The sequence below is a fragment of the Ichthyophthirius multifiliis genome (genome assembly GCF_000220395.1).
Source record: "Ichthyophthirius multifiliis unplaced genomic scaffold scaff_1120509251162, whole genome shotgun sequence".
Lineage (NCBI taxonomy): Eukaryota > Ciliophora > Oligohymenophorea > Hymenostomatida > Ichthyophthirius > Ichthyophthirius multifiliis.
In genome coordinates, this window is record NW_004086145.1 from 15,705 (window position 1) to 43,362 (window position 27,658).

Below are 27,658 nucleotides of genomic sequence, written 5' to 3' on the forward strand. Positions count from 1 at the left end.
AAATTCAAAAAAACTTCACTTTGCTTTGAATTATCACCTACTTACAATTCTTAAAATGCTTTAAATTAAAACATTAATTTAACTCCAATGAATAAAACAGAAAAAAATAACAAATAAAATTATAAAGAAAATGATGAAATTAAAAGAAATATGGAATTATTAAGTAAAGAAAATAAAGAAATGAAATAAAAATAAAAATAATTAATTTAAACAATTTAATAGTTATAAGAAAATTATTTAAAAATTCATATTAATTTGAAATCTTTAATAAATTCGAAAAATGCTTATGTAAAAAAAAAAAAAATTAATTTTTTATTTTTCAATACAATAGAAAATTAAATACTTAAAAAAAAATAATTCAATATTAACAATAGAAAAAACATAAAAAAAAATATCTAATATATTAAATCGTTCAAGAATAAATAATCTTTTATTTTCTTAAGAAAATGAAATTATAATTTATAGTGAAAATGAAGAAGATACATGAATTTTTTAAATTAATGTATTTATATTTTTTTATATATTTTTTATTCAATATAAATAAATATATCTTATTTAAATTAATACATTTCATATTAATATGTTTTTTTATATAAAAACTATTAAATTTTTTTATAATATTTTTATTATTAAAGTTAGTTAATTCATTTTGATTTTACAATTTATTAAATTTATGTATATTTTAATGATATATTTAGTACTTTTTGCGGAATATTGATTTGTTTTTTATTTTTTTTAAAAAATATCTTTTAAAAATATATTAATGAAATTTTTAATAATTATATAACTTATAATATATTTTTATAATTTCAAATATATTTTAATTGTTTATATTATTTTTCTACAATTTAAATTCAAGATAATATCTATTATTTAGCTTTAAAAGGACTTAATTTACTTTTGAATATATTTTATATAAATTATATGGCACTTTTTTGGAAGAATCTTAAATACCAATTAAATCTTAAAACCGTTATTTTAAAATGAAAGAAATTTCTATTAAAAGATATATTCAGAATTATAAAATAAAGAATTAATATAGAAAACATAGTTCAAAAATTTAATTTATGAATTATATTTGAAAAATGCAATAGCATAATTTTGAAATTATTAATTTTTAAAAATCTCAAAAATATTAAATTTTTATAATTATTTTAAATATATTTAATTTTTGAAAATTTAATTATGAATTTTTTATATATTAAATGTTAAAATTCTTTATTTAATTTTTTCTATAATTATATTTTAAAAACTAAATGAATAAAAATAAATAGAAAATTTCATTTCTTTTAGATTGATTTTTATAAAATAATTAAAGAAAATATATAATATATAATCTATAAATAATTAATAAATTTTATAATAATAAAATAATCTTTTTAAAATAAATACAAATTAAGGAAATATAAAATTTATTTCATAATTAAATAATTTAATATATAATATATATTTAAAAAATAATTTTTATATATATAAAAAGAATAATAAAATTTATTATGATTTTCAATGTTTTATTATTTATAGACTTTGTAAAATATATATCACTAATTAATCATGTTTAACTATATTTTATTTTTTTATATATTATAAATATTATAATATTATACATATTTAAATTCTTAAAAATTTAATAAACTAAATAACCATTATATTAATTTCAAAAAAATAATTTTTATCTTAGTATTTTGAGCAAATTTTATTTAATATTATATTCCATTGCTTTAAAGTTATATTATTTTGTTTTCTTAGTTTTATTCACTCATAATACAAAATTCTTATCTATGTTATTTAAATTTAAAAATAAAATTTGTTTATATAATCATATTAAATATGCGTAAATGAAAAAAAAAAATCTCTATACTTTTAATATGCAATTATATTATTTTCAAATATAAAATGAATTATTAGAAAAATTAAAGAATTAATAATTTATAAACTTATACTATATATAATGATTATTATCTTTTATATTATTTATATAAATTTAAAAAATAATTTTTTGAAAATAATAAATTATAAATTATTGGTATAAAAATATTATTAATAATTATTACAGTTAAATAAATTGAAATAACTATTTTTGAGAGTGCAATAGCATATTTAAAGTAAATGGTTTAATTTAAAAGTGGAATTTAATAAATATTTTATCGATATTAGTAATTTGAAAACAAATATATAAATATTTATAAAATAATAATATATTAAAAAAATTGTTAAATTTTCTTAAAATGCGATTTTGAATATTTTTGATCTTTATTCTTTTCAATTATTGGCTTCTTCACATGTTTTGAATTTACTTTTCATATAAATACTTAATAAAAACTAAAAATATTTATACAAAATTGGTCAAGCAAAAATTAAATTATTTAATTTGATTTTATTTAATTATTTTTTTTTTTATATAATTGGAATAATATAAAAATATAATTTATTTATTTTTAAATTATTAATATAAAATATTATTAATTTATATATCCTTTTTTATTTATCAAAGTTTATAAAATATAAATTTAAACTTTAAAAAAAATTATTTTATAAATATTTATATTATTTAATTTTTTTTTATTTTTTTAATATGTAAATTTAAAATTTGAATATGTTAAATAAATATAAAAGTATTTTTTTTAAAAAAACAATTTATTTTATATATTAAAAATAAAATTTGAAGTAATTCTAATTATCATTTTATTATAATTGAAAATAAAATTATAAATATATTTGTAAATTTTTTTCATAATATTTATATAACTCGAATCTATATTATTAAATATAAAAAAATTATTTATATAGATAGTTTTGCATCTTACAAAATATATATAATTTTCAAAAAATAAAAGGAAACTAATAAAAAAATATAACTAAAAATTAATATAATTAAAACAAAAATTTATACTAAAATAAAATGGATAGATAACAATACGAAAATTACCTTAAAGAAAAACTACATCCAATCCTCGAAAAAATGCTTATTGATTGTTTATAAGCAAAACCTGCTGATCCCGTAAAAAAATAACAAAAAAATAAAAAAATAATATAAATATACTTATGTTTATATATATAAATATTTAAAATTTAAATAATATATATATAAAAATAAGATTCCATTTCTAATATAATGGCTTCAAAATAAATAATGTGGAGGAGCTGCACATGCTCAATCCGCATAAGCTCCTCTTTAATAAAAAGCATAAGCCCCTGCAGTAAAAAATACAATTATTAATAAAAATATATAATTATATATATTTAGAATTAAGATAAAAAGAAAAAGAAATCAAAAAAAGAGTCTGATGAAGAAAAAGCTAGTAGTGATGAAGATGAAGATGATTATGTTGAAGTAGTTTAAACTCATAAGGAAAAAGGTAAACCAGCTGTCGGAAGAGCATCGGTATCTGCCGAAGCTTTTGGTTAATTTAATCAAAAGAAGGCTTTTAAGCCTAAAATAATCTAAAAAAAACCTGAATAAATTTAAAAAATAACCCAAAGATTATCCTAAGCATTTATGTTTTCTGCCCTTGATGATGGTCAAAGAAAAATAGTCATCGATGCAATGGACGAAAAACGATATAAAGCAGGCGAATTGGTAATTTAATAAGGGGAAGATGGAGATGTATTATATGTAGTTGATGAAGGAGAGTTAGACTGTGAAAAAGTATTTAAAAAAGGCGACAAAGCGACCTATTTGAAAACTTATTAACCAGGTGAATCTTTTGGCGAACTTTCTTTATTATATAATGCCCCTAGAGCTGCTTCTATTAGAGCCAAAACAAATGCAATTTTATATTCTTTAGATAGAGATACATTTAATAATATAGTAAAAGATGCTGCAGCAAAAAAAAGAGAGTTTTATGAAAGTTTTTTATAAACAGTTGAACTATTAAAAGATATGGATAATTATGAAAGATCTAAAATAGGAGATGCATTAAAGTCTATTACTTTTAAAAAAGGTTCTTATGTTGTTAAAGAAGTAAATATAAGTGATAACATATATATATATATATGTAAATAAAAAGGGTGATTCTGGTGATGATTTCTTTATGATTGAAGAAGGTTAATTATAAGCTTTAAAGTAAGTTAATCCAGGTATATTTATTTAATTTCTATTTTATCTATTATTTTATATATTTTAATTGATTATTAGGATAGGATCCAGTGGTTGTTAAAGAATACAAATAAGGTGATTATTTTGGAGAATTAGCTTTATTAAAAAATTGTCCTAGATAAGCTAGTATAAAATGCGTCGTAATATTAATATAAAAATAATTATGTTATATATTTATAAATATATATAATAATGTATATATATAAATATATATATATATATATATATATATATATATATATATATTTATTTTTAAAAAATTTTTGTGTTTGACAGACTGATGTTAAATTAGCTACTTTAGATAGATCCGCTTTTAAACGTTTATTAGGTCCTGTTGATGTAAATAAATATATTTATTAAAAAATTTATATATATATAAATAAAAGACTATTTTAGGAAGAAACGCTGATAATTATAAAAAATTCTAAAAATGATAAATAATAAAATAGATATATATATATAAAGAAATACATTAATATTATTATAATTTTATATTAAATAAATACTTATAATAGAAAAACATATATTTAATCTTGTTTAAAAATAAAATAAATATTTACATTAAAAAAATATATTTCATTCAATCATCGAGAATAAATTTTCGGCTGGAGTATACCTAATTTTTAATCCTGACCTAATTTTTTATAGCTTAACGTCCAACCAATAAGTTAGTGAACAATTTTATTCTAAAAATAGCAAATGTAATCTAGGAAAAGCATCTTTGTTTTTAAAAACTCCTTCTATAAACATACCTTTAGGGGGATATTCTTCTAAATTTTCATCACAATTAGTATCTCCGTGATCATAATGTCCTAAATGTAGAATTTTTAACTAAGGATGTTTACTTAATCCAACAATAGAAGCTGAAGTAACCCAAGAATCCCCTGAAAGATCAACTTCTTCTAAATTTGGACAACCTCTAGCCTTATAAAAAAATAATATATATATATATATATATATATATATATATATATATATATATATATATATATATATATATATTTAAATATCATACAAAAACAGATAAATCTTCTTAAATAGGACAATCTCTAATACATAAATACTTAAGGTTTCTTAAGCTTGAGCTAATATGTAAATGAAATTTATCTCTAAACTTCCTTGAATAACTTATGTTTAGTTTTTCTAAATTAACGCATTAGCTTAAATATTAAACTCCCTAATCTGAGATTTTTGCACATTTTTCAAAACAATTTCTTACAATCTATAATTCAATTAAGGTTTCTTTAAATTTCTGCCCTAAAATTTACAATACAGAATCTCCAACCCTTGCACAGTAGTGTAATTTTATATATTTCAGTTAAAATTTAGCCTATTCGAAGTGTTTAAAACCCTCTACACTGAATTCCATATTGAAATTACTTGGACTTCCCCCAAAATGTAGTTCTTCTAAATTCACGCAAAACTTAGATATTACTTCTAAAGTCACATTTGTTAGTTTAGGTGTATTTGGTATATTTAGTACCTATAAATTTTTAAATTCTTTTAATAAAAAGCATAATATTTTATCGTTTATAGGCGCTTTATTTATAGTTAAGGACGTCAAATTTGGACATTGTCTTTATATAGCTTTCATCTCATTTTCGTCGAAATTTTTCTTTCTTTTATTTCTATTTTGGAGCTCTAAAGTTCTCAAATTTTAAATTTTTTAATTAAAAACAGCTGCAAATTCAATATTTATATTGTTTATTTATAAAAATTCTAATGTTTTAGGTATTGACATTAATAAACTATTATAATATTATAATATATATATTTAAATTTAAAATTTACTAACATGTATCAGATGAATTAGCATTAAATGGTAAGTATAATTTTTTTATATTTTTATCACTTTATACTATTTTCATTAAATTTAATGTTTTTATATTTGGTCCTAAAATACTTAAATTTACTATTGCATATATATCCGGATTTTTTTAAATCATACTTTTCCATTTTTTACTTACTCTAGTAATAATACATAAATCCATAACATTTAAAAAGGTGAATATTTTTATTAAAATCTATTCATTAAAATATTATATATTTAAGTTGCTTTATTAAGAATCTGACATTGGAGATTAAGAATGAGAAGCAAAATAATTTGTTCGATTTTTATTGGTTAAATAGTCATTTTTGTTTTAGGATAAAATATTTTTTTTGGGAGTTTATAGCTTATTCATATTTTATATTTGTTATTGAATTTTAATATAATAATTATATAGAAAAATAAAATATAACAATATTAGAAAAATAAAAAAATATATATATTGATTAAATATTTTATATATATTAAAGAAATTCTCTATTTATTAAAGAAAATTCAATCTACTAATAATATTTAAATATGATAATTTTAATTGTTATTTTCAATTTAGTCATTTTAAATAAATTAATCTGATTATAATTATTATTATTATTATTATTATTATTATTATTATTATTATTATTAGTTATTTTATATATTTTCTATAATTATTCTTCTATGTCTACTCTCATATTAATATAAATTACTATTTTCTTAAATTCCTTATTTAAACGCTAATTAAGTTTATACATTTTCTTAATCATTTTATCCAATCACTATATCATTTGCATGTTAGTTTAAGTTATTTAAATCTAAATTTTTTTATTTTATTATTAATTATTTTTATTAAATTCATTTTTATATTTATTATAAATTTCTATTAAATATTTAACTGATAAATCTTATCTACAAAAAGGGCAATTGTTATTATTATTTAGCCATTATTCAATGCAATCTTTATGAAAATAATGTTTACAAAAAGTTTATCTACAAATATCACTATTTTTGAAATTCAAAAGACAAATACAGCATTAATCTGTTTAATTACTTTTATCTGTTTCGCAATTTTGTTTTATTTATTAATAATTTGTATAAGGAATATATTTATTATATAGAAATTCTAATAATTTTATATAATTTTCTTATTATTATTATTTAGATTATATTTTTTGTTTATAACTTTCATTTTAAATACATTAAGTTTTTTTTTTTTTATTTTTTCTAAATTTAAATAATTTAATACTAAGCCAAATCAAAAAAAAAGCCCCTAATAAACCCCCTATTATATACATAATCATAATATTAATAGTATCTGATATAATATTTTCTATTATTTTTCTTCCCATAACTACTTTTATATTTTTCTCTTAATTTGTAACATTACCCTAATATTAAAACCCAATAGTCTACTTCTATAATCATAAATACCCTAGAGTAAGAAACTATTAATATAAATATCAGAAGATTTACCATCTACAACAACCATTTTATAATTATCAAAAGAAGTCGGTAAAATCGAATTTTAAAGACTTTCAATATTAATATAAACCAATAATTTCAAATTATTATTTTTCTCAATATTAATCATCAAAAATTTATTTGTTTAGCTTTCCTAATCGGAATAAAATTACCCAAAAACTATTTTTTCATTTATTTATATTTCCTATACTTTTCCATATTCCATAATAAGAATTTAATGCTTGCAATATTTTCCCGCGAACCCATGATTACAAACGCATGTTCCATCTAAGCATTTTCCATTTAAATTTTGTAAGCAATTATTATTTGGGCAAGCTTTGTATGTATTTAAATTTATTCTAAAATCAATTTCTAATTATAAATTATTCTCAATAAATAGTCCAATATAATACTCTTATGATATCTAAAGTTTTCCTGGCGATATTTATATATATAAATATCCAGTATTTAAAGAAAATCCTTCTATGTCGAAATATTTATAGTCCTCTTAAAAGTTCAATTCTATTTATTTATCTAAATCAGAACTAATGCTAATATTTGGGTATTTTCTTTGTTATATACATAAAACTGGATTCATTTTAAAATATTAATATCGGTTTTACAATATTTAGGCTTCAATAAAAATATATTTATTTTGAAGATCTTATGTATATGTAAATTTAAAAAATTATGCTTAATTAGATTATAAGTAAGATTTTTAGAATGTATTATTGTTTTAGAAATATTATTCGTCTAATATTATATCTTTATTTTATGGATTTAATTATAAACTTATTTAAAAAATTAATATATAATAAATTAATAATATTAGAATTTAAGACATTTTTAATTTATTTTATTATATTTATTTTATTGGCTATTAAGTCTATTTTAAAAATATAATTATTATTTTATTATTAATTGTAAAGAATGGCAATTATATATTTGTATTATTTAAAATGAAAAATTAAGTAATTAAAATAAATTTATTCAAAAAAAAAAAAAAAAAACAGAAAATAAAACAATAATAAAATCAACAATTTTTTAAAATTTTTTATATTTCTTATAAATTTCCTGAAAAATGAGTTTAAAAAGCCAAAAATTCTTCAAAATGTCCCTAAAAACAAAATAAAATATTAATAATAAATTACTAAAAAAATAAAAATTATCAAATAAAAAAATATTAAAAATATATAATATACCTATAGCAAACTTTCTTAATTTATTTTAGCAGCTCTAGGTAAATCGAAATTAAAACTAATTGTAAAATATTAACATAAATACTAAATAGTATGAAGTAAATCAAGTAACTAAAGTCCAAAACTTTCATTTAAAAAAGCTTAAAATAATTCATTAAATATGCAGCTGGGGTCTAAAAGGAAACTATAACTATCTTAAAATATATTCACAATATCATTAGTATTAAAAACCTTAAAAGATTTTCCCAAAACCAAATACATTAAACTCGCAATAATTATTTTTTTTTCAAACCCAATTGTTTTTATATTCATAATAGAGCAATCTATAATTTACATGAATTCTCTATATAAAGAATAAGATTATTCATTTGGTTATTTAAATTAATTGAGGCAATTATTAATTTTAAAGTATTCATATACCAACTAAGAATTTTAAGCAAAAGATGAATTTTCAACAAAAATATCCCATTAGCACATAAACCAATTGCACCACATACTATAAGTAGGAGGATTTAATCTAAAATTAAGTTTCTTTTTTTTTTATTTAAATTTTTAATATTTAAATAAAAAGTACTTCAACTATCGTTATTTCAGTTTATTTTACTTAAATATCTGTATATCCATTATCAGTCGAACGTACAAAATCTTAAATATTAGGTGAATCGATTTCCTTTATTTAATATTATTTTATTATAATAAAAAAATTCATACTTCGATTTTTGAAGCAATATAAAGTGCAGTAACACCAATTAATTAGAGATCAGTTTTTTTAACATTATAAGTTTCTTATAAATATCTATCTATAATACTCTAAGCATTATAAAAAGTATCTCTTTTTAACATAAATTCCATAGAAACTTCCATCATCCAATCAATAAGTATAGCTCTCATATTTGAATTAATATTAACTTAATTTTATAGATAATGGGGATTAATAAGGTATAATTATTCTTATTATAAAATACTATCAATATATGAACTTTAGTGATTTTCGTTTAATTATTATAATTCGAATTCTTAAATTTATTATTTTATTAAAATTTATTTTTGTTCTTTTTATAATTATTTGCTTATTATAGATTCCATTCTTTTCATTTTTTTTATATTATCATCATTTTTATTTATATTTATTAATTCTTTCATTTTCGCTTATATTATACTTTTTTCACATTATTTATTAATATTTTTAATATCTTTTTTATCATCACCACTTTAATTTATTATTTATGTACAATTAGTACTATTATTTTATGTTAAATTAGTTGTATTAATATTATTGGTGTTTTCGAATTTTGTATTGATTATATTTTTATAACTATTGAAATTTTTGCTTCCTGAAATAGTATGTTCATAATCATCGTTGAATTTTCGTATTTTTCTATAAAATATTAAAAAAAAAAAATAGAAAAATATATAATAATTTATATATTTAATTATATGTATAATAAATTATTTATATTATAAATATTAATAATAAATAATTAAATATTTTTCTATAATCTTATTTATTTATTATTTTTATATTAAAAAATAAATATATGTTTTACACAAAAGAACTATTATTGCTAATTGAAGGAATATTTGTCTTAGTATCGAAATCAAAACCATGTTTTTTAAATTCAGAATATTAATAAAAAGCTTCATTTGGATCATTATTTTATTATTTTAAATTTATAAAATCTTAATTTTTATATTAGATATCTTCTTCTTTACACAAAAGGTCTTCAAAATTATATTGATGAATATTAGAGACACTTAAATTCTCGCATACATTTTATGAAAAAGATAATTAATTTACAAATTATTATTATTAATGGATTACTTATTCTTCTTTTTATAATATTAAATTATTTTATAAATATTCATTATTACATATATTATCTGCATTAATATTCAAAAAACTATCATCTTCTTATGAATTATGCAAGTACCATTTTTTAGGTTATTTTTTTTAATTTTATGAATCATAATTGTTTTTTAAAAATTATTATTATTATTCTAATTCTTTTAATTTTTCAATTTCTATATTTTTTTATTCGATCTCTTTAATTTTTGGAATTTCTTAATTTTTTATATATTCATAATTTTTATTTATATTATTATTATTATTATTATTATTATTATTATTATTATTATTATTATTATTATTATTTTTTAGTAAATTTTTTATTTAATCAATTAATAATTGATCATTAATAATTTAATTATCTAAAATATCTAAATTTTAAATATTCTAATTATGTTATAAAGTTAAATATTTATTATTTTTTTATTATTATTTTATATCATCATTATTTAATTTTTATTCTTTATGTATCTCTTAGTTTTTTTAAATTGTATTTATATTTTTTTTTTATTTTTCGATTTATATTTATTAAGCAAAAGTCAAATTTTATTTTTATGTTTAATTTTTTGTTTAAGTATCTTTCTATTTTTCATTTCTATCATTGTTTTATATTATTAAATTATTATATTAAGATTATATATTATTTATTTTAGCTTATATTTAATGAGGATTATTTTAAATCAAATTAGTTGTTATCGATTATGATTTTTTTCTTCTATCTAATTAACTTTGATTTAATACTGGTTAACTTATTGGATAATATTATATCTTTTTCTCATTTGAAATTAAGGTTTCTTTATTTTAAATATCATATAATTTATTTATTTAAGTTTATATTTGATGTTTCTCTTATTGTTTGTTGATTAACTAATTTTTTTAAAAAATTATATATATAATAAATATATATATATATATATATATAATTTATAAATATAATTTTATATATAATATTTTTATCAAAAAAAAAATCTATCAATAAAATAGAATATAAATTAATAAAATTAATAAGTATTTTTCTTATATTATTTATAAATTAAAATTATATATATAAATAAATACTTCTTTTTATTGAACATACATAAGAAATTAGTTACTTGAAATATTATCGTTAGTTTTGAGATTACTGACATTATTTTTATATGAGTTTTATCTTGAATGAGTAGGAATATTCTCATTATTTTTGAAATTATTATTTTCTTTTAAAAGAAAGTTTTTTAGTTATCAATTTTCAAATTTTGAATTTATTATAAAACTTCAAAGTTTGTGTTTTCACAAATGTTTTCTTTATTTTAATAAAAAATATTATTTGCTATTATTTAATTTTATAATTTTATAGATTTAGTCATTTCTGAGTTATAGCGATGATGTTACTTTTTACTTTTTAAATCTATATTTATAAATAAATATTTTTAATAATTTTATATTACATTACTATCAATTTTAACTAACTATTTATTTTCTTATAAGATTTTTATATTTACTTTTTCTTCCTTTTTTATTTATTATTATTACTATTACGGTTAGTTTTAGTTTATTACTTTTGTTTTTTTATTATTTTCTATTTTTACTATCTAAGGTTATATACATTTTTAAATATTTTAAGTAACTCCTTTAAATGTTGCCTGGGTTAATTTTTATGAAATATTTTCTATTAATGCAAAAGATCTATCTCTTCCTGAATTGTTTTTTAGGCTTTCAATATTCATTTTTTATTAATTTTTATTTTATTTTTATTTATGTTTTTTTTTTTTTTTTATTATATATTGTATATATATATTTTTTTTATAATTTCTTTTTATAATTTTATAAAAAAAAATTCAAATTTAAAAATTAAAAAAATAAAAATAAAAATAATAACATCTTTTTTTATTTTATTTTAAATTAATTTAATAATAAAAAAAAATATTAAATATTTTATTTTAAAAAGTAAAAATAATTTCATAAACAAAAACCAAGCAAAAAAAATATTATTAAAGAAGTTAAATTTATATTATATTTTTCAACGTAAAATATTTAAATTTTAATTAAAAAAAAACAAAACAAATAAAAATAAGAAAAAAAAAAAAAAAAACTGAAAATTATATATTTTAAAAATATTATGTAATGTATATATATTTATTTGTTAAATACGAAAAATAATTATATATTTATAAAACATAAATGAATATATTAATTTAAAAAAAAGTAAAAAATCTTCATTTTTTTAAAGGAATTTAAATATCAAAGCTTTTATTTCTATTAACACTGAAATTAAATTAATTAACTGGATTATTTTCGAATTATAAATCTTCTGAATATAAATAAATACTATTAATAATTATTTAATCAAAATAAGTATCTTTTTATTCGCCTTAAATTTATATTTTTCCTAAAAATTACCTATTTCGAATAACACCATTAACTTTAATATTAAAAGCGCAATTTCTATTAATACAAAACTCAATCAAATTATCATCTGAATAATTTCCTAAGGTAATAAATCTACAATATGCTTCATAACTAATACCTACTTTTTTAAGAGCAACATGAATTTCAAAGATATTATTAAGTAATCTTGCTCTATTTTAGTTATTATTAAATTAAGAAAATACAATATGTCCTTCTCTAATAAATAGAGGCATAATTCCATCAAAAAAGACTCTAAAAGTAACATTAGAATGAGTAAATCTTTCCTATTTTGGATTATTAAAAGAATAAAAAGCAGATCCTTCCGGGAAGTATCCAACAACATCACTATATAATAACTATTTATCTTTTTATTCTTCAAGTACTGGAATGCCCAATAAAGATGTTCCAATCATAAACTAAGAATCATTATCAAATAAAGCTTTATCATTAGGAAATTCAAAGAATAGTGGTTTAAATATACTTCCTTTGCCTTCCGCAAGTACAAATTAAACATAATAATACTTCAGAAGTGCATATCTAACCTTCAGATTCTTCCTACTAGCCTCTAATACATATTTTTCTTTAAAAGCATAAGGTTCTTATGAAATAGTATCATTGGCATTATGATTTCTTGAAAAAGGATAAAAAGCTCCAACCTACATCCATCTAGCACACAATTAGGCAGTTGTATTTTTTGCAAAGCCACAAATATCAACTCCTACCATAGGCATACCAAAAAGATTGAAATTAAAAATTTCAGCTAATGAAGATCTTAAAAACGACCAATCAGCCCCATTATCACCAGTCCAATGTTAAACGAATTTTCCTGAACCAGCAATTTATGATCTAGAAATAATAAAAGGCAATTTATTACCCATTTATTTAAGTGCTTTATTAGTAGCTATTCCTTCTGAAAATCCATTTAAATTATGGAAGTCGAATTCCCGGAGTTCTCCAGCCTCATAATGAACGATTCTAGCATCTTTTTTATTGTATTTAAAGGCATCCATACTCATTGTTTTTTCTTATAAAATATGAGCATCTCCACCTACTTCAAAAGGAATTTTAGTGTAAAAGTCCTCTTAACGAATCCCTAAATATTATTCTCCAACAGGAGCATTGGGATCGTTAGGCATTATACATTCTTCATCTTCATCTATTTCTCCATTTATGAAGTTCGATAATTCATTCATATCTATCCAAAATCCACTTGGTTAAATATTATAATTTTAAGTTATATTTTTTAAGCCTTCAACCCAATAGTCTTCAGCTCTCGGATGATTAAAATCTGGGAAATTTACTTTTCCAGGCCATACACAACCAATAAGATATTTTCCGGTTTTGTTCGATTTCTAGAATATTCCCATTTCTTTTCCTCTTGCATTTGATACATCTGCTATTGCAACTCCTGCATCGATTATAGGTACCCAATGTATACCTTCGGAATTATTTCTGTTTACTATTTTTTTTTTTAATTAATTTACAATATATATATATTTATAGATTTACACATAAAATTCATTTCAGTAGAATTATAACGATTTATATCAATTGTAAAATCTACTAATTCGTTCATGTAATCAATATCTGACCATATAGTATCTATAGGAAGGTCATTCTCAATAAATTTTTACCAAACATTTATCATTAAATCGCTATTTTTATATCCCCATCTGCATTAATGGAAACCTTAAGACCAGAAAGGGTGGAGAGTAAATCCATTAATATAATTATGATATTATTTTAAAGCATTATCAGGATATTTATTTCCTAAGAAAACTTTGAATTCTAAAATTCCTCCTACAACCTATATATTATAAAATAAACATATAAATAATGAAACATATAATAATAATTACTTTATAAGTTAATGATTTATTTCTTTAATAATTAACTTGGATAGCGTTATAATTTCTTAAAAAAACAACATGGTAATTGCCTGAAAGTTCTCTTTTTAAATACATAGGATGAGTTCCATAAGTCTAATGATTAGCAACTCCTTCATCAAATGTCATATATTAATCTTTATTCCAAAAGGTATAATTTCCTGAATCAAAAAGGAAAGATCCTCTTCTTTCTCCAAGTCCATATAAATATTCACCTCCTTATTATTAAAAAGTAATTTCATGTAATAAATCGCTATAAACAAACAAAGAGTTTCTAGTATCTAATATTATTTCTCCTGTACTCTTTCTCTAAACAATCAAAGTAAATTTAGTTTGATTAACTTTTATTATAAAGTCATTATCATTAGGGAAATCAAATACTTTATTATGAGGAAACAAATTATTATAAGGGGCTTCAAACCGAATATTATTTCTATCAGTAAACTTTATATTTAATTCCGTATTTCCATTTATTGCTATCTCTACTACTATGTTGCGTATAAGTTAATTTTTATCTAGTAAATAAGAAGTTTCAGGGCCATTATAATTAAAATATATCTTATAATTAGTCTTGTTATAGATTTATATATTACTAATTTAGTAAAAACCTTTTAATTATTATTAGAGTACTTTTTTATCATTAATACTTGAACGAGAATTTTATTGTTCAACTTTAAGATTTTATGATTTCCTTTTTTTTTTTTTTTAAAAAAAAAGTAAGTGCTAAATATTTTATTTTTTTATTTTAATGATTTAATGTTGATTTTTAATAATATTTTTAAATATGAAATATTTTTTTTTAATAATAAACGATTGCATATTTTTTTTATTTACTCTCCATGTAATATTAAATAAAATATAGTTGTTAATAATGCGGCAGAATATATAAGTATTAAAAGGAGTTTTTACAACATTTCTTATATTTTACTTAATTTAAATATTATTAATTAAAGTATGATTAATTTGTTTATTATTAATTAATTTATTATTTATTTTTAATTTGTGTTTTATCTGATTGAATTTTATAATTTTTCAAACAGGTAAAATAATCAAACATTTTTAATTTATTGTATATTTTTTTATTTTTTTAAAAAGAAAAAATTAATAGATGTACACAATAAAATTCAAAAAACGAAATAATAGAAACGAATCATCAAGAAAAAAAAACAATAAAAATAACTAATATTAATAATATAATATATGTATATATATATATATTAAAAATAGATATAAATTATATTAATTTTTATAATTTTACTAAATTATAATTTATCTTGCCATAAAATATATATATTATTATAAAATAATAAGTTTAATTTTTATATTAATCAAAATAATTATAATATTTAATATTTATCCCATTTTTCGTATTATGGTATGAAATAACCATTTTTTGTACAAAATATAAATTAATAGACATTAATATTATTTTTTTTAATTTTATATTTTTTTTTATTTTTATATATTTTAAAGTATGTAATAATATTTTTTATTTTAATTTTTTTTAGATAATAAATTATAGTGTGTGTATTTTTCGAAGTTGAATAATTATTTATTATAAATATTGCAAATAATATTTTTAAATTAATAAATAAATAAAAATAAATTTAATTATTTTATTTATAAAAATTAATAATTAATATATTTTTCATCGTTTTAATTATTAATATTTTCCTATTAAAAAGGTAAATAATAAATAAAAATAAAATTAATTAATTTTATAAAAAACTAATAGAATGATGATTAATTACCAATAAATATAATTTAATTTAATAAAATTAATATACATGTATACATATTTTATTTTTCAATTGTTTTTTTATTTATAATTATAAATTTCTTATTTTTAATGAATTCCTCTATTCAATAAACACCAAAAGACAAGCAATATTAAAAAAATTGTTTTTAATTTTATTATATATATATATAATTAGATTATAATAATTAAGTTTACAAATATGTTAATTAAATAATTTATTTACCTAAAATTTTGAATACGATATATATTAATTAGAGGGAGATGATTTAATAGATGTACAAAATAATATAACTAAAAAAAAAATATTCCATTAACAAAAAAAAATTAAAGTTTATAAAAAAAGTAAGTAATAATAGCTTTAAAGAAGCCAGTATCTTAAAGAAATTTAAGAGACTTGAAAATATTTATGAAATGTTGCCAAAACCTAACATTTTTTCAAAATTAATTCGGTTAAAACTACAAATAAATGTTGTAAGAATGTGTAGAATATTTTAAATACTAATTTTATCAATAAGATCAAGTTGTTTTTCAATAAGGTATATTTTTTTAAATAAAAAAATATAAATAAAAATACATAAAGGAATGACTGGAGATTTATTTTATATTATTTTAAGAGGAAAAGTTAGTATAAATGTAAAAATATAAGAAATCGAAAAAGTGGAATCTAAAAAAGGATAATTTGTTGATAAAGAAACATATTAAACAATAAAAATAAGAGAATTACAAGCTGGTTTAATATATAAATTAAATTAAAATAAAAAAATTAATACATTTATAAAAAGGAGATTCTTTTGGAGAATTAGCCCTTATTGATAAAAAACCAAGAATGGCAACTGTTACATGTTTAACTGATTGTGACTTTATAACTCTTGATAAGACATCATTTGATAAAATATTAAGTTTATATTTTATTTTAATAAAAAATTTATTTTACTTTTATAAAAAATAAATAAAGAAAATGAAGAAATAACAAAATTTAATATAGAAGTTATGAATCTTAAAAATATTTAATTATTTCAAACTTTCGCAACTACTATTCTTAAATAAATATATTTAATTTTATAAATAATTAAATGTAATAAGGGATAAATTATTTTGTAAGAAGGTTAAATTTCTGATTATGTATATATAATTTCTTAAGGGGAATTTAAAGTTAATTTTATTTTTATAGTAATATGTGTTAATAAATATTATTTTAATTAAAAGATTACCAAAAATGCATTAATAAAAGTTGAAGATGATAAAGAAAGTTTTTTAGATTATCGCGAAAAAAAAGTTGTAAAAACATCAATAAACGTACAAAAAAAAAAATTAAAAATTATTAATTAAAAAAAATAAAGTTAGGTATTCTAAGTAGATATTAAACATTTGGTGATGAAGAATTTTTTATGAAATAATAAACTTTAGTAAATATATAATGTATTTCAATGTAAGGAGAAGTAAATTTTAATATTATATATATATATATATATATATATATATATATATATATATATATATTTATGCAAATTAATTATTAGTTAAGAATGCTTAACAAAAAAGATTTTATTAAAAAATTTGGATATGATAATATATAAATGAGCCGATTAAAATAATTATGTGAATAAAAGAGATAATTTCGGTTGAAATAAATTTAATAAAGTATTATTACTTTTTAAAAAATAAGCTAAATAAAAAGCGATTAAAATAATATCTAATTTATTTAACCGTACTTACAACAATAACAATAATTAATAGGAATATAAGGGGCAGAACAAAATTTAATTTTAACAACTAATTAAAAAAAAGCTGAATAGCCATTACAATATGAATAATAATAACAATTAAAATAAGTATAACAATAGTAGTAATATTTTCCTGCTTGTTTTGTTAAAAAAGTAATTAAATACAAAAAAAATTCATAAGATTATTTAGAACATTTATAAGATTCTTTGTTTAGTCCTAAATCATAGCATGGTATATAAAAAAAAAAACATTAGTATTTATTTTTTAAATTTAATAAACAAAGATGAATTATTATTGCCATCATTTAGTTAAAATATAAGTTAAAAGAATACGAGCAATATGAAATTTGATACTTAATAAGAATAAATATACTTAAAAAAAAACAATTCAACAGAAAAAAATATTTTCCAATAATCAATCTTTTCACCCCGATAATCAATTTAAAAATAAACTGAAGAATAAGAAGAAATAGAAGAAATATAATTAGAGAAAAAATATAGTGATTTATAATAAAAAATGAATATAAAAAATCGTAGAAAAAACAAAAGTGCAAATTGTATTTTTTTCAGGAATTTAGATGAATAATAGCAGGTCAATAAAAGTTTGCATCTTTGTGTATAAAATAGAAAAAATTATATTAAAAACTAAGTTTAATTAAAAAAATATTTTAGTGATTAAGAAAAAGTCAACTTTAAAAATAAAATTAATAGAATTTAAAAATAAAATCAAATAAACATTTATTTACATGAAGAAAATAATAAAAATTTTATAATAAAAAGCCTTCAAAGTTAAAAATAATAAAATTTAAATATAGAAATGTTTAATTCTTTACCTAAATCTCGTGTTAATTTATAAAAAACATTAAAATTTCATAGTCCTTTTTATAATAATAATATATAAAAAATAAATTCTTGTGATATTAATTTCAATTTAAATAATAAATAAGTACCTAAAATAAATAAATCAGAAAAAAAATTAAGCTTTTTATATGAAATTAGAAACAAAAATGAATTACCACTCAAATATTATAGTAGTGCTATAAGATATAATGCATAAACTTTTAATAATGTTGTATTATTAAAATCTTAAATATAAAAGTAAAACTAAACTTCTAATGATATAATAAATAAATTTAAAAACAGTTAAATGGATGATATAAAAAAAACATTAGTTTTTAAAAAATATTAAATTTGATAAAATATATATAAAATATATATAATATATATAATTATTAAAAATAATTTTATTTTTTTAGCAATTAATTAAAAACATTATTATATGTTCGCAGATTTTTATATAATTATAATTTTTTAAACTAAGAAAATAAAATATATAAATATATTAAAAAATTTTATTCAAAAAATGACTGATACAACTAATAAAATGTTCTCAGAATAAATTTAAAATATAAATTAATAAGAAACAGATATTTTCAATGATTTTAATACTAAAGTAATAATAAGATATACTAGACTCTCTCCAAATTAAAACTTTCACTTTTAAAACGTCAAGAAGTCTTTATTAAATCGATTTGAATAAGAATATCATAAATAAAATTCTAATTAATCCTAATTATTATAAGTAAATAAAATGATACTAAGATATTAAATAAAATAATCTAATGAATAAAATTAAAATAATGTTTCGTAAAACTTATCTCGAATTTTATCTGCAATATCTGAGTTTAAATAAAAGCAAATTTAAAATTAAATAAATTTAAATTCTGATATGAATTAAAAATAATAAATATTAACATAAAAATATACTAAATTTCCTAATCTTAATACTAAACAATATGAATTTATATAAAAATATAATAGAATAGAAGCTGAGAAAATATCTAAATAATATATTATAGAAAATCAAAATATTGATTTTAATTTGTATAATTAATGCTTCAAAGCTATTAATTAAACTAAAATTAAAGTAGTTAATTCATTGGATACACCAAAGTTTCCGGATTTTATTAATATTTGAAATTTTAGATTAAGTCTGTACATATTTTATATATATATATATAATATTAATTTTTAATATTAAATTTTTATTTATCTTTTTTCTTATAAAAACACATTCGGCAAACAAACAAAATAAGGCGAAAAAATAATTGATTATGGCTTTATTATTTTTTTTATGTTAGTTTTTTTTTAAAAATATTTGACAAAAAATAAAAAAACAATGCTAATAAATATTATATATATAAAATTGTTTCTAATAATAATAAAAATATAGTTTTAATTTTCTATTTTAAAATTTAAAAATAATTATATTTACTAATATATAAAAAATTTATAATGTAATTTAATAACTTATAATATTTTATATAATAATTTATAAAAATTTAATACTTATTTTACTATTATCCATTATTCTATATTTTTATATTTCTAATTATCTATATTTTATTTATTTTTTAATCTTTTTTTATTTTATAAAATTAAGATTTTTAAATTAAATAATTTATTGTATATCGTGCGTGAATTAATTAAATTTATATTGTTTTTTAAATTATTCTTAAAAATAAAATTCGTCTTAATTTAATTTAATTTTGTATTTTTCATATTTATTATTATTATTTTATTAATTTACTACAAATAAAAAAAGCCGAAAAAAATTATTAAAATATATTCAATAAATACATTTCAAAGCTAATTATATAAATAAATGGGATTTACAATATGCAAAATTTACTAAACAGAAAAGATTGATAAAGAAAACATTCGAGAAGACATAATAAATAAAAAGGAATAAAAGTCTTCCTTAATTTCTAATTATAGTAATTCTTTTTTAATATAAAAACCAATAACTGAAAAAGGTATATAAAAAAAAGACAAAAAAGACAAACCTACTACTAATATAAAAATATTTTTTAAAAAAATAAAAAAATAGAAAAAGAATGTAAATAAACTGATAGTTATTTTCAAAAAGAGTAAAGAATAGGTGAATATTTTTGCGGCGGGCAAGAAATGGAGAAAAACGCCCAAAGCTATAAAAAACGAGAAAAGACATTTAAAAATTTTCTAATAAAAAGTTAGAAAAAGAGCAAATAATAAAAAGCCAAAAAACAACAAAAAATATGTGAATAATTATTTAAATAAAAATTCGATAATCTTCTTTTACAAATAAAAGATACTAAAAAATTAAAATAAAATATAAAATTAGGCCCTCCCATTAAATATAGATGGGCAGCCTGGAAATATCATTTATTTAAGTAATTAACTTAATAAGACGTAGATTTATACAATATAATAAAAAATGCTTAATCAAAAGACGAAACATAAATAATTAAAGACTTAAATAGAACATTCCCCGATCAAATTTATTTCTAACCAAAATCTCCTGAACTAAAACAAGAAGAAGATTTTTAAAACGAAAGTTTAGAAAAGCTAAGAAGGTAATAAAAAAAAAAAAAAGAAAGAAATATATATAAAAATAAAATAAACAAAAATATAGAATTTTAAGTAGTATATGTATAATATATCCAAATCTAGGATATTGTTAAGGAATGAATTTTTTGATAGGTTTTATGCTATTGGTAAATGGCGGAAATGAATAAGAAGCATTTTTAATGTTCAAAGTACTCGCAGAAGACCCAAATTTTATGTTAATGGGATTATACGAGAATGATTTTCCAATGTTAAAATTTTTAGAGTATTGTGTTGGGAAGTCTATGAAAAAATATTTAAAGGAAGTATGGAATCATATATTATTTTTGGAAATCGAATATTCATATTGGTTAACAAAATGGATTTTGACGCTTTTTTTATATTCTATTCCTATATAATGTTGCGCTAGACTATGGGATTTTTTAATTTCGAATTCTATTTTTGGAATATGTGAACTTGTGGTGTCTATGCTTTATGTATTATAAGATAAAATATTATGTTTAAATGATTAAATTTAATTCATGTAATTTTTCTAATCTAATAATTTCGAAAAGCTTAATATGAGTTAAATTGTTGGTTTATGTGAAAAATTTCCTGTCAAAAACTCCTGTATAGCTAAATATGCCAAAAAATTTATTTTAAAAGTTGAAAAAGATAATCAATATGCTTTATTATATTCTTTTTTATGTAATTAAAAAAATTCTAAGAAATCCATAGTATAATGATTAAATAGAGGAGAAATGTAATCAAAGAAAGTAATCTTAGTTCTTTTATTAATAATCATTAATAAAATAATAATGAAAATAATTAATTATTAAAGGATTTGGAGGAAAAAGATGATGAAGAAGAAAAAAACAATCATTATAATGATAATAATAATAATAATTTTGAAATTTATAATTCTTAAATAATGAATGAAGAGTCTATTGAATAATATAATAGATACTTAAGAACCGAAAATTAAAATTTAATCCAAAAATATTCGTTTAAGTGTTCCTTTAATTAAATAAATAATATAGATGATATTAATTATAATTGGTAAAATACATTATATTAAAATAATACTATTGCTAACAGCTAATTATCTATAAAAACAAAATACATTGAAAATATAATTATAAATTGAATATTAAAAAAAAATATTATTTTATTATATATATTTATAATAAATTATATTGTACATTATTTATTCTTTTTTATTTATATTTTAAAAAATTAATTTTTTATTTTTGTTATATGTATTTTTATCTTTAATAAAAAAAAAATTCAGATTTTTTTTTTTTTTTTTTTCAAATCATTTGAAAAATAACTTTAAAAAATAAATTCAATAAAAATAATAAAAAAAATTAATTCAAAAATGAATGATTGTGATTAATTTAAAATGATACAATATGAAGAATTTATACGTTCTGAATATGATTCAAGTGAAAAAGATACTTCTTTATTAAAATCTAATAATAAAGTTAATATTTAATTATAAACTGATTAATATTCATCAGAATATGAGTAATATCAAAAAGAAAATTGAATATTAAAAAAATAAATTAAATAACTTCAACTAGAAAATAATTATTTAAAAAACTAACAAGAAAATTCAAAAAGTCAAGATGTTAAAATGTTAAAAAATATATATTTTTATAAAATTTATATATTTAAATTTTTATATGCATTTTAATTTTTTTAGATATAATCAAAATGATAATTTAAATGAATAAAGAATATAGCAAATGCAGAAATTAATAATAACATAGAGATAATAATTAATTTAAAAAGACGAATAAATAAAATATATATAGGATAAATTTAACTAAAATAATTAAAAATAATATATAAAATCTGATAAAGTTTAATAATAAGAAGAAGTACTATAAAAAATGAAACAAATTGTAAATATAAAAAATTAAAATATATATATATATATATATATATATATATATATATATTTATATATATGTTTATATATTTTTATTTTATTTTTAGATTTTTTCATTAATTTAAAGTAAAGAAAAAATTTGTAATTGTTAAGGAAATAATAATTTATATAATTAATTAAAAGGTTATTTTTTTAATTTTTATATTATAATAAATTATTTTAAAAAGATGTTTTAAATTCTATTATTAAAATTGAAAAAGAAAAAAGTTTGGATAAAATTGATTAATTTATAATAGAAAATAAAAAATAAAAAACAAATAATAATTTCTAAATCAATAAATTTGAAAGTTTATTAAATAATTCTTTATAATTATATCTATAAAAAGTATTTATTTAAAAATATAAAAGCCATTTTTTTTTTTTTTAGAATGAAGTAAATTGTATTGGTGATTATTTACTAAAACAATAAAATTAATTAAATACAAAATCCAGTAAACAATTCTATTATAATATACATAATAATGGACAATAATCTTTAAACGAAAATGTAAAAAAAATAATTTAAGAAAATTAAATAGAAAATAGCATATAAAATTCGTTTTATAATTTATAAACGAATAAAAATTTAGAAGGAGGTAAAACCTTATATAAAGGAATATCAAAAAATCAATAATTTAAAAATAATTATGATAAAAGAATATAAGTAATATTTTTATTAAAATAATATATAATAAAAAATAAGGAATTATAACAAAAATTAGAAATATTACAATATAAAAGGAAGAATTATTAAATAAACAAGGTAATCTTTTTTATTATATTTAGATAATATATAATATAATATAATAAATAATTTAAAAAGGAAATCGAATAAAAAGAATTAAATGAAAAACTTTCAGAAAGAAAATAATAATAATAAACGAATTTTAACTAAACTCTTCACAAAAAAAGTCATTCAGACTAAATGCATTTAAATAATTTCAATTTAACAAATAATTAAATAAATAAAAATATTATTTTAAACCATGATATAATAAAAAATTATACTAAGAAAAAATTTTACAATAATAAACCTAATTCTTAAGATAATAAATTCTTTTCTAATTTAAATGAAAATTGCATTTAAAATAATACCGATTATAACTCATTAAATTTAAATAAAGAAACTTTTTCACCTTCTATTTAGAATAATAATTTCCATTAACAAATATAAAATAATATACTCTAAAAATCCACTTTTATTAGTAAATTTTTTGATTAATATAATTAACTTTTATATATATTAAAATAAAGAAAATCAAAATTATACGAGTAATATTTAAGATAAAAATTAGGAAAATGTTTTAGTTTAAAATAATTACTAATAAAATAAATTTATAGATTCAAAATGTGCTAGTTTAATTTAATAAAATATTAATCTATAAGAAAAAAAAATACTAATAATTTTAATTCTTTATCATAATTTTTTAACTCAAATTAATTAAAAAAATAATGTAATTATATATAATAATATAATTATGTTAATTTTTTCTAAATATATATATATAGATATAGATAGAAATATAACCTTTAATAAAAAAATAAATCATCAAAATATATAAGACGCATTATGTAAAATAAAAAAAGAAAATATAGAAAAACAATTTTATAATAAGTGATGAGATAAAATAAAATTAAATAAAATATATATATATGAACAATTAATGTATATATAATTTAAATTTTTTTATTCATTTAATTAAAAAAAATGTAATATTAATATTATTTATATTTTTATTTTATAAATTAATAGAAATATAAAGTGTTTATATAATATAATTTTTATTAAATTGAATATAAATAAAAAATAATAATATTATAAATCAAAACTTATTTGTAAATTATAATTGGTAATTAAATATTAATTTAAAATAAATGTTCTTTTAAATTTAAAAAACTCTTCAATTTGTTTTTATAATCATTTTTATTATAATTTTAATTAGAAAAAAAACATTATAATTTATAAAATTATAATTATATTATTATCATAAATAGGTTAAATTATATATCTCTAACAAAAAAAAAGCATATTTTTTAAACCAAAATTTAATAAATACATATATAAATAAAAAAATTTAAAAATGCAAAACTTTATTAAATTTTAGAGAGAAGATTTTATGTAAAAAAAATAGAATAATATTAAAAATATTATATTTACAGATAATATAGATAAAAAAAGTAATAATAAAGAAATAAAAGACAAAACTAATATAAAAAACTAAAAAAGTTATAATTATTAATTAATTAATTAAATAGTTATTAAAATATTTAAGATATTAAATTATATAACATTATTAATATTTAATATTTAATTTATTAAATATAATAAAATAAAAAATATAATATTTAATTTGAAATAATTTTTTATTAAATATAAATATTTATATAAAACAATTTATTAAATAATAATATAATTATATTATAATTATATATATATATAAATATAAAATATTTATATTTATATATAAGAATATATTTATTTATAGATTTTATTTATATGTTAATTTTAAATATATTTAATATCCTAATATACTTATATTTTTATATATTTTTATATTTATATATAAAAAATTCTTTTATTAGATATCTTTAATTTTTATTTTAAAACTTTATATATTTTATATCTATTCTATTTTATTTTTAAAAATTTATAGAAAAAATATATAATTTATTAAATAAATAATATATTATTGCGTATTACATTTTTATTTATTAACTTAATTAATTACATAATAAAATATTTTTTATTTAATAGAAAATGATATTTAATATTTATCTTTAATTTATATTAATTAAATATTTTTTTAAAAAAATCATAAAATAAAATATATATTTAATTTTTATTAAAAAATAAAAATATATATTAAAAAAATTAACAAAAACCTTAAAAGAAGAAAAAAAATTTTTACATTATAAAAAAAATTTTTGTATATAATAAAAATAAAATCAATAAATTTTAAAAAGAAAAAAAAGTTAGAATTAAAATTTATAAATAAAAAAAAAATATGGCAAAGAATTAGGTTGAAAGAATTATTTTTACTATATTCTTTGCTTTTCTTCTTTTAGACATAATAATAGTCCAAAACTAAATGAAAAATCCAGATTAACCTTCTTAACAATAAAGACCATAAAACGAAGAAGAATAAGAAATACAATATACTTAAAATAATAACTAAAGTTAAGATAAAAACTAAGAATACTTAAAAGAAGAAATATAAGAATAAGATACAATCCATAGTTAAAAACACTATAACAATCGTGAATAAATACGTCCTAAATAAGAAAAAGAAGATAAAAATATATAAATAAATAAATTATTGTTTAATATTGCATTGGGTGATCTTATAAAGGAAATTTTATTTAATTAAAAAATGCGATAGATTCAAAAGTTCCTAATGTAGATATTATTGGAACAGAGTACCCAGCCACCCCTTTAAATCAATTTTTATCAAAAATAATAAATGTTATATAAATTGGAGGAATTACATTAATTATTTTTGGAGAAAAAATATTTTAAATTCTAAAAATAAATAACTTGCCAGATACTTATTATAAAATTTAATAAAATAAATGGACTGCGGGTATATTCTTATTTTTTGTAGGAAATATGATTAGTGGAGCTCTTTTATAAACAGGAGCTTTCGAAGTTATTTGTAATGATGAACTTATATTTTCAAAACTATAACAAGGAAGAATGCCTAATTTAAATGAAATTATTTTTGCTATTTAAGAAATGTGAAAAAATTAGTATAAAAGTAATATTTAAATTAAAAAATATAATAATATTATTTTATTTTTAAAAAAATAAAGGAAAAATATATTAATAATAAGATCAATAAAATTTTTATATTCATAAATGAAGTGTAAAGATTTAAAAATCTAAATATATAATTTATATTATATATAAAAGTCTTTATACTGAAATAATAATTAAAAGAAGATAATTGTTTTATTAATAATCTTATTTATTATATATTTTAATTATAATAAATTATTATTAAAAAATAAATATAAATATAAATATTTATATATATATATATTATATATTATATTTATTTATTTTTACTTAAAATTTTGTAAATTTTATTATTTAAAAAAAAATAAAAAAAATTTTAATCGCATATAAATATTTTATTTGATCATTTTAATATATATATTTTTTTTTTTATTTTATTTTATATATTTTTATTTAA

The 27,658-nt window shown here is 16.2% G+C and overlaps 5 protein-coding genes across 5 annotated transcripts, besides 43 other annotated features; 2 read left to right on the plus strand and 3 right to left on the minus strand. All coding sequences in view use genetic code 6, as the record gives it.

The window, feature by feature from the left end:
* Positions 1-116: 116 nt before the first annotated feature.
* Positions 117-160: a microsatellite.
* Positions 161-1,097: 937 nt separating this feature from the next.
* Positions 1,098-1,181: a microsatellite.
* A 396-nt stretch (positions 1,182-1,577) lies between these two features.
* Positions 1,578-1,612: a microsatellite.
* Positions 1,613-2,164: 552 nt separating this feature from the next.
* Positions 2,165-2,211: a microsatellite.
* Positions 2,212-2,902: 691 nt separating this feature from the next.
* On the plus strand, positions 2,903-4,642 carry IMG5_151310 (hypothetical protein; the record flags this gene model as incomplete). Its single annotated transcript, XM_004030849.1, has 7 exons — positions 2,903-3,001; positions 3,099-3,200; positions 3,248-3,964; positions 4,011-4,080; positions 4,139-4,239; positions 4,376-4,438; positions 4,486-4,642. The coding sequence occupies 7 exons, from the start codon at positions 2,903-2,905 to the stop codon at positions 4,531-4,533; spliced, it is 1,200 nt and encodes a 399-aa protein (XP_004030897.1). The 3' UTR covers positions 4,534-4,642.
* Positions 4,267-4,345: a microsatellite.
* A 33-nt stretch (positions 4,643-4,675) lies between the features above and the next one.
* IMG5_151320 (hypothetical protein) lies at positions 4,676-6,174 on the minus strand (the record flags this gene model as incomplete). The annotated part of the gene is made up of 3 exons (XM_004030850.1): positions 4,676-5,023; positions 5,115-5,847; positions 5,891-6,174. 3 exons carry the CDS (start codon positions 6,172-6,174, stop codon positions 4,676-4,678), a joined length of 1,365 nt encoding a protein of 454 aa, XP_004030898.1.
* Positions 5,038-5,101: a microsatellite.
* A 132-nt stretch (positions 6,175-6,306) lies between the features above and the next one.
* Positions 6,307-6,358: a microsatellite.
* Positions 6,359-6,499: 141 nt separating this feature from the next.
* Positions 6,500-6,566: a microsatellite.
* A 159-nt stretch (positions 6,567-6,725) lies between these two features.
* Positions 6,726-6,792: a microsatellite.
* Positions 6,732-6,777: a microsatellite.
* Positions 6,737-6,768: a microsatellite.
* Positions 6,793-8,080: 1,288 nt separating the features above from the next.
* Positions 8,081-8,114: a microsatellite.
* Positions 8,115-8,470: 356 nt separating this feature from the next.
* IMG5_151330 (n-terminal domain protein) lies at positions 8,471-9,454 on the minus strand (the record flags this gene model as incomplete). Its single annotated transcript, XM_004030851.1, has 3 exons — positions 8,471-9,094; positions 9,138-9,233; positions 9,275-9,454. 3 exons carry the CDS (start codon positions 9,452-9,454, stop codon positions 8,471-8,473), a joined length of 900 nt encoding a protein of 299 aa, XP_004030899.1.
* Positions 9,455-9,781: 327 nt separating this feature from the next.
* Positions 9,782-9,826: a microsatellite.
* A 146-nt stretch (positions 9,827-9,972) lies between these two features.
* Positions 9,973-10,040: a microsatellite.
* Positions 10,041-10,556: 516 nt separating this feature from the next.
* Positions 10,557-10,637: a microsatellite.
* Positions 10,638-10,657: 20 nt separating this feature from the next.
* Positions 10,658-10,715: a microsatellite.
* A 301-nt stretch (positions 10,716-11,016) lies between these two features.
* Positions 11,017-11,054: a microsatellite.
* Positions 11,055-11,294: 240 nt separating this feature from the next.
* Positions 11,295-11,360: a microsatellite.
* A 753-nt stretch (positions 11,361-12,113) lies between these two features.
* Positions 12,114-12,168: a microsatellite.
* Positions 12,114-12,214: a microsatellite.
* Positions 12,115-12,171: a microsatellite.
* Positions 12,115-12,209: a microsatellite.
* Positions 12,115-12,214: a microsatellite.
* Positions 12,116-12,167: a microsatellite.
* A 19-nt stretch (positions 12,215-12,233) lies between the features above and the next one.
* Positions 12,234-12,266: a microsatellite.
* A 338-nt stretch (positions 12,267-12,604) lies between these two features.
* Positions 12,605-14,812, minus strand: IMG5_151340 (hypothetical protein; the record flags this gene model as incomplete). Its single annotated transcript, XM_004030852.1, has 3 exons — positions 12,605-14,256; positions 14,307-14,604; positions 14,657-14,812. The coding sequence occupies 3 exons, from the start codon at positions 14,810-14,812 to the stop codon at positions 12,605-12,607; spliced, it is 2,106 nt and encodes a 701-aa protein (XP_004030900.1).
* Positions 14,613-14,652: a microsatellite.
* Positions 14,613-14,653: a microsatellite.
* A 799-nt stretch (positions 14,813-15,611) lies between the features above and the next one.
* Positions 15,612-15,662: a microsatellite.
* Positions 15,622-15,673: a microsatellite.
* Positions 15,641-15,694: a microsatellite.
* A 408-nt stretch (positions 15,695-16,102) lies between these two features.
* Positions 16,103-16,135: a microsatellite.
* Positions 16,110-16,152: a microsatellite.
* Positions 16,153-17,346: 1,194 nt separating this feature from the next.
* Positions 17,347-17,389: a microsatellite.
* Positions 17,390-17,891: 502 nt separating this feature from the next.
* Positions 17,892-17,942: a microsatellite.
* Positions 17,943-19,360: 1,418 nt separating this feature from the next.
* Positions 19,361-19,394: a microsatellite.
* A 791-nt stretch (positions 19,395-20,185) lies between these two features.
* Positions 20,186-20,214: a microsatellite.
* Positions 20,215-20,469: 255 nt separating this feature from the next.
* Positions 20,470-20,511: a microsatellite.
* Positions 20,512-20,816: 305 nt separating this feature from the next.
* On the plus strand, positions 20,817-22,278 carry IMG5_151350 (TBC domain protein; the record flags this gene model as incomplete). The annotated part of the gene is made up of 2 exons (XM_004030853.1): positions 20,817-21,561; positions 21,621-22,278. The coding sequence occupies exons 1-2, from the start codon at positions 21,134-21,136 to the stop codon at positions 22,276-22,278; spliced, it is 1,086 nt and encodes a 361-aa protein (XP_004030901.1). The 5' UTR covers positions 20,817-21,133.
* Positions 21,571-21,619: a microsatellite.
* A 783-nt stretch (positions 22,279-23,061) lies between the features above and the next one.
* Positions 23,062-23,104: a microsatellite.
* Positions 23,105-23,458: 354 nt separating this feature from the next.
* Positions 23,459-23,516: a microsatellite.
* A 2,351-nt stretch (positions 23,517-25,867) lies between these two features.
* Positions 25,868-25,932: a microsatellite.
* Positions 25,919-25,964: a microsatellite.
* A 1,515-nt stretch (positions 25,965-27,479) lies between these two features.
* Positions 27,480-27,521: a microsatellite.
* The last annotated feature ends 137 nt before the right edge of the window (positions 27,522-27,658 follow it).